At 47.2% G+C, this 10,144-nt stretch overlaps 1 protein-coding gene across 6 annotated transcripts in view; it reads right to left on the bottom strand.

The window, feature by feature from the left end:
• Window positions 1-10,144, bottom strand: part of tle3a (TLE family member 3, transcriptional corepressor a) — a 98,950-nt gene that overhangs the window by 18,407 nt on the left and 70,399 nt on the right. For all 6 annotated transcript variants that reach the window (XM_036968665.1, XM_036968660.1, XM_036968661.1 and 3 more), the window contains 5 exons: window positions 7,626-7,772; window positions 5,677-5,809; window positions 4,401-4,549; window positions 2,815-2,885; window positions 1-27 (listed from right to left, as the gene is read on the bottom strand). The exon at window positions 1-27 is cut by the window's left edge and continues 223 nt beyond it. In XM_036968665.1, coding sequence (XP_036824560.1) covers window positions 1-27; window positions 2,815-2,885; window positions 4,401-4,549; window positions 5,677-5,809; window positions 7,626-7,772 — 527 coding nt within the window. The remainder of the gene's footprint in view (window positions 28-2,814; window positions 2,886-4,400; window positions 4,550-5,676; window positions 5,810-7,625; window positions 7,773-10,144) is intronic.

The following is a 10,144-nucleotide window of genomic DNA, read 5'->3' as shown; positions in this document are numbered from 1 at the left end:
TCCGCACTCACGTGGAAGGAGTAGGCTCTGGAAGATGAGCCATAGGCTCTCGTTAGTACTGCTGGGTAGTGTTCATTTGGTACCAAATGGAAGAAAACGGACTGAAACAGGAAGGGACTAGTTGGAGTTATCCAATAACAAACACTAACTTTCCATTGCAAGAGGTTTTGTTACAGTAATGAACATGACCCTGATTATTGTTATTCTAAGAGATAGGTAGCGTAGGACTGAAGGACCATCTAAGACGGACAGAGAGAGACAGACGGGGAGAGAGAGAGAGACAGGGAGAGAGAGAGACAGACAGGGAGAGAGAGAGAGACAGACGGGGAGAGAGCGAGAGAGACAGGGAGAGAGAGAGACAGACGGGGAGAGAGAGAGAGACATACGGGGAGAGAGAGAGAGAGAGACAGGGAGAGAGAGAGACAGACGGGGAGAGAGAGAGAGAGACCGACGGGGAGAGAGAGAGACAGACGGGGAGAGAGAGAGACAGACGGGGAGAGAGAGAGAGACAGACAGGGAGAGAGAGAAACAGACGGGGAGAGAGAGAGAGACATGAAGAGAGAGAGAGAGAGAGAGAGAGAGACAGGGAGAGAGAGAGAGTGACTGACAGGTAGAGAGAGGCAGAGAGAGAGAGACAGACAGGTAGAGAGAGGCAGAGAGAGAGACAGACAGGTAGAGAGAGGCAGGGAGAGAGAGAGAGACAGACGGGGAGAGAGAGAGACAGACAGGGAGAGAGAGAGACAGACGGGGAGAGAGAGAGAGAGACAGGGAGAGAGAGAGAGACAGACAGGGAGAGAGAGACAGGGAGAGAGAGAGACAGACGGGGAGAGAGAGAGACAGACAGGGAGAGAGAGAGGGAGAGAGAGAGAGAGAGAGAGAGAGACAGGGAGAGAGAGAGACAGACGGGGAGAGAGATAGAGAGAGAGACAGGGAGAGAGACAGACGGGGAGAGAGAGAGACAGAAGGGGGAGAGAGAGAGACAGACGTGGAGAGAGAGAGAGACAGGGAGAGAGAGAGACAGACAGGGAGAGAGAGAGAGACAGACAGATGGGGGGGAGAGACAGAAGGGGGAGAGAGAGAGAGAGAGACAGGGAGAGAGAGAGAGACAGACAGACAGGGAGAGAGAGAGAGAGACAGACGTGGAGAGAGAGAGAGACAGGGAGAGAGAGAGACAGACAGGTAGAGAGAGACAGAAGGGGGAGTGAGAGAAACATACGTGGAGAGAGAGAGACAGGGAGAGAGAGAGACAGGGAGAGAGAGAGACAGACAGGGAGGGAGAGAAACAGACAGACAGGGAGAGGGAGAGACAGACGTGGAGAGAGAGAGAGAGAGACAGGGAGGGAGAGAGAGACAGGGAGAGAGAGAGACAGACAGGTAGAGAGAGACAGACAGGGAGAGAGAGAGACAGACGGGGAGAGAGAGAGACAGACGTGGAGAGAGAGAGAGAGACAGGGAGAGAGAGAGAGACAGACAGGGAGAGAGAGAAACAAACAGGGAGAGAGACAGACAGCCAGAGAGACAGCCAGAGAGACAGGGAGAGAGAGAGACAGACAGGGAGAGAGAGAGAGAGACAGAGAGAGAGCAAGACAGACAGAGAGACAGCCAGACAGAGAGACAGCCAGAGAGAGAGAGCCAGACGGAGACAGAAAGACAGACACACATCCAGACAGACAGACTAAGAGCAGAACCCAGAGTGTATATGGTACTCAGACAGACATCCAGACAGACAGACGAAGAGCAGAACCCAGAGTGTATATGGTACTCAGACAGACATCCAGACAGACAGATGAAGAGCAGAACCCAGATTGTATACGGTACTCAGAGAGACATCCAGACTAAGAGCAGAACCCAGAGTGTATACGGTACTCAGAGAGACAGACAGACTAAGAGCAGAACCCAGAGTGTATACGGTACTCAGAGAGACAGACAGACAGACAGACAGACGAAGAGCAGAACCCAGAGTGTATACGGTACTCAGACAGACAGACAGACTAAGAGCAGAACCCAGAGTGTATACGGTACTCAGAGAGACAGACAGACATCCAGACAGACAGACGAAGAGCAGAACCCAGATTGTATACGCTACTTAGCGAGACAGACAGACTAAGAGCAGAACCCAGAGTGTATATGGTACTCAGACAGACATCCAGACAGACAGACGAAGAGCAGAACCCAGATTGTATACGGTACTCAGAGAGACATCCAGACTAAGAGCAGAACCCAGAGTGTATATGGTACTCAGAGAGACAGACAGACTAAGAGCAGAACCCAGAGTGTATACGGTACTCAGAGAGACAGACAGACTAAGAGCAGAACCCAGAGTGTATACGGTACTCAGAGAGACAGACAGACTAAGAGCAGAACCCAGAGTGTATACGGTACTCAGAGAGACAGACAGACAGACAGACGAAGAGCAGAACCCAGAGTGTATACGGTACTCAGAGAGACAGACAGACTAAGAGCAGAACCCAGAGTGTATACGGTACTCAGAGAGACAGACAGACAGACAGACAGACAGACGAAGAGCAGAACCCAGAGTGTATATGGTACTCAGAGAGACAGACAGAGAGACATCCAGACTAAGAGCAGAACCCAGAGTGTATACGGTACTCAGAGAGACAGACAGACTAAGAGCAGAACCCAGAGTGTATACGGTACTCAGAGAGACAGACAGACTAAGAGCAGAACCCAGAGTGTATATGGTACTCAGACAGACAGACAGACTAAGAGCAGAACCCAGAGTGTATATGGTACTCAGAGAGACATCCAGACAGACAGACTAAGAGCAGAACCCAGAGTGTACACGGTACTCACGGTTTTCCTCCAGATATCGACGTGAGACTGGCTGGAAGACCCGGTCTCATGTGGGGATGAGGATCAAATCCCTGCAACAGAACAAACACAGGGACAACAAGACATAACCTACGCAACATACTCTTTACAATAACATACAGAGTAGCCTTGCGGAGAAGCAGGCTTCCTTACATGGACAGCCTGGTGAAGGTAATGGTAGAAAGGAGATGGGTGGAAGCGCTGTTTAAATCAGTAACGCCTCGCAAACACGTCACAACCAATCAAATGCCTTGCGTGGGCGGAGCTCCAAAGGTGCCCACTCATAATGTGTTCAGAGACGGTGTAATGCCTTCATCAACAGGAAGTTGGGTATAGACCTCATCAACAGGATGTTGGGTATAGACCTCATCAACAGGAAGTTGGGTATAGACCTCATCAACAGGAAGTTGGGTATAGACCTCATCAACAGGATGTTGGGTATAGATAGACCTCATCAACAGGATATTGGGTATAGACCTCATCAACAGGATGACGGGTATAGACCTCATCAGCTGGAGGTTGGATATAGACCTCATCAACAGGACGTTGGGTATAGACCTCATCAACAGGAAGTTGGGTATAGACCTCATCAGTTGGAGGTTGGATATAGACCTCATCAACAGGACGTTGGGTATACCCTCATCAACAGGAAGTTGGGTATAGACCTTATCAACAGGAAGTTGGGTATAGACCTCATCAGCTCGATGTTGGGTATAGACCTCATCAGATAGATGTTGGGTATAGACCTCATCAGCTGGATGTTGGGTATAGACTTCATCAGCTGGATGTTGGGTATAGACCTCATCAGCTGGATGTTGGGTATAGACCTCATCAGGTGGATGTTGGGTATAGACCTCATCAGCTGGATGTTGGGTATAGACCTCATCAGGTGGATGTTGGGTATAGACCTCATCAGCTGGATGTTGGGTATAGACCTCATCAGATGGATGTTGGGTATAGACCTCATCAGCTGGAGGTTGGGTATAGACCTCATCAGATGGATGTTGGGTATAGACCTCATCAGCTGGATGTTGGGTATAGACCTCATCAGATGGATGTTGGGTATAGACCTCATCAGATGGATGTTGGGTATAGACCTCATCAGATGGATGTTGGGTATAGACCTCATCAGATGGATGTTGGGTATAGACCAACTTCTGGATAAATCGTTTTTACTACCAGGTTTTCTTCCATTTTCTGCAATGTTGCAAACTAGCACACGGAACAAGTCTCCAAAATGTTTCCTATCTGGTCGTAAAAACAGTGACGAACAGAACATACTGCTTCTACGGGCATGTGGGTGGGAGGGCTGTTGAAAGGGAAGATCCAATAAAAATGGAGCTGCTGGAATCCAGCTGCTCACTCTTAACAGTTTTGGCTAAAAAACTAAATTCTCCGTACCTCCAAAAAGGACGTAATTTTTGGAGACTATCTATAGTAAACACCTACAAAAAAATGTTTTAAATAAAAGATTGAACATTATAATAACCTCTACAATGACTCGCACAAACCCACACCTAAGATAGATAGGGACGCTAGGAATCAGCAGCGTGTGTAGTATGTCTCACCATGGGCGTTCGTCCGTACGCTGCAACGGCAGCGCTCATCTGAGGGGAGACGTGCAGTCCAGCGTAGACGCCAGGGCTGGTCAGACCTCCGTTCATCTCAGGATGATGACCCATCATAACGAAGGGAGGGTACAGGGGAGTCCTCAGAGCTGTTGGAGAGGAGGAGGAGGATAATTATCATCACATTACTGCTGTTGTTGATGACGTTATGAATATACAGTATGTTTGGTATTATATATTGTCACGTGTCACGAGAATTTTTTTTTATCCAAAATGGTTGAACTCAACTGTCACTATAGTTTTGACAAAATTCCCAGAAGTTTGTAAGACCCTGGTTAATGAATAATTAGACAAACCCCCAGAAGTTTGTCAAATTAAATACACCCCAGGTCACAGCAGAGGACAGAGGACAGAGAGAGGTGGAACACATTACTAATAAATACACTCCAGGGTCACAGCAGAGGACAGAGAGATGTATTTTATTTAACCTTAATTTAACTAGGCAAGTCAGTTAATTAAGAACAAATTCTTATTTACAATGACGGCCTACACCGGCCAAACCCGGACGACGCCGGGCCAATTGGGCTCCGCTCTACGGGACTCAGAGGGAGCCACACACTCAGTCACAGTAGAGAGAGAGAGAGAGAGACACAGAGGGAGCCACACACTCAGTCACAGTAGAGAGAGAGAGAGACACAGAGGGAGCCACACACTCAGTCACAGTAGAGAGAGAGAGAGAGAGAGACTCAGAGGGAGCCACACACTCAGTCACAGTAGAGAGAGAGAGAGAGAGACTCAGAGGGAGCAACACACTCAGTCACAGTAGAGAGAGAGAGAGAGAGAGACACAGAGGGAGCCACACACTCAGTCACAGTAGAGCGAGAGAGAGAGAGAGACTCAGAGGGAGCCACACACTCAGTCACAGTAGAGAGAGAGAGCGAGAGACTCAGAGGGAGCAACACACTCAGTCACAGTAGAGAGAGAGAGAGAGAGAGACTCAGAGGGAGCAACACACTCAGTCACAGTAGAGAGAGAGAGAGAGAGACTCAGAGGGAGCAACACACTCAGTCACAGTAGAGAGAGAGAGAGAGAGACTCAGAGGGAGCCACACACTCAGTCACAGTAGAGAGAGAGAGAGAGACTCAGAGGGAGCAACACACTCAGTCACAGTAGAGAGAGAGAGAGAGAGAGACTCAGAGGGAGCAACACACTCAGTCACAGTAGAGAGAGAGTTTGGGATGCAGGCAGAGATTACCAGTGAGAATGCAGTACTAACCTAGAGCCTCCATGCCAGGGGGTTTGCCCAGGATGGGCCGCAGCCCAGGAGTGGTGGAGGTGCCTGGGGTGGGGGCGTCGCTACGAGGGGTGGGGGTGGTCGACTTCAGGCCTGGCATTGATGACTTGTCATTCTGCACAAGAGGAGAGAGAGAGGGGGAGGGACGGAGAGAGGACGATGGAGGGAGAGGGATTAACAAATGTGGGCCCGCCAACTGATTTGCAGTCACACTTCAGTGGCTTTAACTGTCTGTTTCCCAGTCCTGTCTGTTTCCCTGTCTGTTTCCCAGTCCCGTCTGTTTCCCAGTCCTGTCTGTTTCCCATTCCTGTCTGTTTCCCTGTCCTGTCTGTTTCCCATTCCTGTCTGTTTTCCTGTCCTGTCTGTTTCCCTATCCTTCCTTTTTCCTGTCCTGTCTGTTTCCCTGTCTTGTCTGTTTCCCTGTCTTTTTCCCAGTCCTGTCTGTTTCCCTGCCCTGTCTGTTTCCCTGTCCTGTCTGTTTCCCTGCCCTGTCTGTTTCCCTGTCCTTTCTGTTTCCCTGTCCTGTCTGTTTCCCAGTCCTGTCTGTTTCCCAGTCCTGTCTGTTTCCCATTCCTGTCTGTTTCGCTGTCCTGTCTGTTTCCCAGTCCTGTCTGTTTCCCATTCCTGTCTGTTTCTCATTCCTGTCTGTTTTCCTGTCCTGTCTGTTTCCCTGTCCTTCCTTTTTCCTGTCCTGTCTGTTTCCCATTCCTGTCTGTTTCCCATTCCTGTCTGTTTTCCTGTCCTGTCTGTTTCCCTGTCCTTCCTTTTTCCTGTCCTGTCTGTTTCCCTGTCTTGTCTGTTTCCCTGTCCTGTCTGTTTCCCTGTCTGTTTCCCAGTCCTGTCTGTTTCCCTGCCCTGTCTGTTTCCATGTCCTGTCTGTTTCCCTGCCCTGACTGTTTCCCTGTCCTGTCTGTTTCCCTGTCCTGTCTGTTTCCCAGTCCTGTCTGTTTCCCAGTCCTGTCTGTTTCCCATTCCTGTCTGTTTCCCTGTCTTGTCTGTTTCCCAGTCCTGTCTGTTTCCCATTCCTGTCTGTTTCTCATTCCTGTCTGTTTTCCTGTCCTGTCTGTTTCCCTGTCCTTCCTTTTTCCTGTCCTGTCTGTTTCCCATTCCTGTCTGTTTCCCTGTCCTGTCTGTTTCCCAGTCCTGTCTGTTTCCCATTCCTGTCTGTTTTCCTGTCTTGTCTGTTTCCCTGTCCTGTCTGTTTCCCTGTCTGTTTCCCAGTCATGTCTGTTTCCCTGCCCTGTCTGTTTCCCTGTTCTGTCTGTTTCCCTGCCCTGTCTGTTTCCCAGTCCTGTCTGTTTCTCTGTCCTGTCTGTTTCCCAGTCGTTCTGTTTCCCTGTCCTGTTTGTTTCCCTGTCCTGTCTGTTTCCCAGTCCTGTCTGTTTCCCTGTCCTTCCTTTTTCCTGTCCTGTCTGTTTCCCTGTCCTGTCTGTTTCCCAGTCGTGTCTGTTTCCCTGTCCTGTCTGTTTCCCTGTCCTGTCTGTTTCCCTTTCATGTCTGTTTCCCAGTCCTGTCTGTTTCCCTGTCCTGTCTGTTTCCCTGTCCTGTCTGTTTCCCTGTCCTTCCTTTTTCCTGTCCTGTCTGTTTCCCTGTCCTGTCTGTTTCCCTGTCCTGTCTGTTTCCCAGTCCTGTCTGTTTCCCTGTCCTGTCTGTTTCCCAGTCCTGTCTGTTTCCCTGTCCTGTCTGTTTCCCTGTCCTGTCTGTTTCCCACTAAAACTCTGGAAGAACTATCTTAATCTGTATTGTAACTAATAGGGTTTTAATAAATAGCAGTCTAAACTCTGGAAGGAGTTGTGACTCTCTCGTCACACACACACACACAGACACACACACACACACACACACACAGACACACACACACACACACACACACACTGACGCAATCACACACACACACACACACACACACACACACACACAACGTTCTTTACATGGTTTTCCTTGTTCTTGGAGGAGGGCGTGCTACTGGACGACGCTACAGAGGCGGGGCTGGTGGGCGTGTCCTTCTGGGGGCGGGGCTTACCGATGCTGTTCCCCTCGGGCGAGTGAGCGGGGCTAGCCCGAGGGGTAGCGGGGTCCTGGAGTAAACAAACAAATAAACAAACAATCACTTTGAGGACACGCCTAAGTAACTATGGAAACACACTTACAGGACAAACCACGCCCACTAAAATCCAGCAACCACACCCCTTATTGTACTAAGTCACTACGACGTGCCGGGATACAGTACAGTTGAAGTCAGAAGTTTACATACACATTTCTCCAAATACATTTCAACTCAGTTTTTCACAATCCCTGACATTTAATCCTAGTAAGAATTCCCTGTTTTAGGTCAGTTAGGATCACCACTTTATTTTAAGAATGTGAAATGTCAGAATAATAGTAGAGAGAATGATTTATTTCAGCTTTTATTTCTTTCATCACATTCCCAGTGGGTCAGAAGTTTACATAAACTCAATTAGTATTTGGTAGCATTGCCTTTAAATTGTTTTTAACTTGGGTCAAACATTTCAGGTAGCCTTCCACAAGCTTCCCACAATAAGTTGGGTGAATTTTGGCCCATTCCTCCTGACAGAGCTGGTGTAACTGAGTCAGGTTTGTAGGCCTCCTTGCCCGCACACACTTTTTCAGTTCTGCCCACACATTATCTATAGAATTGAGGTCAGGGCGTTGTGATGGCCACTCCAAAACCTTGACTTTGATGTCCTTAAGCCATTTTAACACAACTTTGGAAGTATGCTTGGGGTCAATGTCCATTTGGAAGACCCATTTGTGACCAAGCTTCAACTTCCTGACTGATGTATTGAGATGTTGCTCTCAAGATGCCATCTATGATGCCATCTATTTTGTGAAGTGCACCAGTCCCTCCTGCAGCAAAGCACCCCCATAACATGATGTTGCCACCCCCGTGCTTCACGGTTGGGATGGTGATCTTCAGCTTGCAAGCCTTCCCCTTTTTCCTCCAAACATTCATTACAGTCATTACGGCCAAACAGTTCTATTTTAGTTTCATCAGACCAGAGGACATTTCTCCAAAAAGTATGATCTTGGTCCCCATGTGCAGTTGCCAACCGTAGTCTGGCTTTTTTATGGCGGTTTTGAAGCAGTGGCTTCTTCCTTGCTGAGCAGCCTTTCAGGTTATGTCGATATAGGACTCGTTTACTGTGGATATAGATACTTTTGTACCTGTTTCCTCCAGCATCTTCACAAGGTCCTTTGCTGTTGTTCTGGGATTTATTTGCACTTTTCGTACCAAAGTACGTTCATCTCTAGGAGACAGAACGCGTCTCCTTCCTGAGCGGTATAACGGCTGCGTGGTCCCATGGTGTTTATACTTGCGTACTATTGTTTGTACAGATAAACGTGGTACCTTCAGGCGTTTGGAAATTTCTCCCAAGGATGAACCAGACTTGTGGAGGTCTACAATGTTGTTATTATTAGTAGAGACAACTGAGTATTACACCTATATGTTGTTATTAGTATAGACTACTGAGTATTATACCTGTATGTTGTTATTAGTATAGACAGACTACTGAGTATTATACCTGTATGTTGTTATTAGTAGAGACTACTGAGTATTACACCTGTAGTATTACACCTGTATGTTGTTATTAGTATAGACAACTGAGTATTACACCTGTAGTATTACACCTGTATGTTATCATCAGTAGACACTACTGAGTATTACACCTGTAGTATTTAACTTGTAGTAATACACCTGTAGTATTACACCTGTAGTAATACACCTGTAGTAATACACCTGTATGTTGTTATCAGTAGAGACTACTGAGTATTACACCTGTATGTGGTTATCAGTAGAGACTACTGAGTATTACACCTGTAGTAATACACCTGTATGTTGTTATCAGTAGAGACTACTGAGTATTACACCTGTAGTAATACACCTGTAGTAATACACATGTATGTTGTTATCAGTAGAGACTACTGAGTAATACACCTGAATTAATACACCTGTATGTTGTTATTAGTAGAGACTACTGAGTATTACACCTGTATGTTGTTATCAGTAGAGGCAGTAGTAATACACCTGTAGTATTACACCTGTAGTATTACACCTGTAGTAATACACCTGTAGTATTACACCTGTAGTAACACACCTGTAGTAATACACCTGTAGTATTACACCTGTAGTAATACACCTGTATTAATACACCTGTAGTAATACACCTGTAGTAATACACCTGTAGTAATACACCTGTAGTAATACACCTGTAGCATTACACCTGTATGTTGTTATCAGTAGAGACTACTGAGTAATACACCTGTAGTAATACACCTGTAGTATTACACCTGTAGTAATACACCTGTAGTAATACACCTGTAGTATTACACCTGTATGTTGTTATCAGTAGAGACTACTGAGTATTACACCTGTAGTATTACACCTGTATGTTGTTATCAGTAGAGACTACTGAGTATTACACCTGTA

This window comes from Oncorhynchus mykiss, chromosome 30, assembly GCF_013265735.2.
Source record: "Oncorhynchus mykiss isolate Arlee chromosome 30, USDA_OmykA_1.1, whole genome shotgun sequence".
In the NCBI taxonomy this organism is placed as follows: Eukaryota; Metazoa; Chordata; class Actinopteri; order Salmoniformes; family Salmonidae; genus Oncorhynchus; species Oncorhynchus mykiss.
Note: the sequence above shows the minus strand (reverse complement) of the source record. Positions and strands in the feature narration are given on the sequence as shown.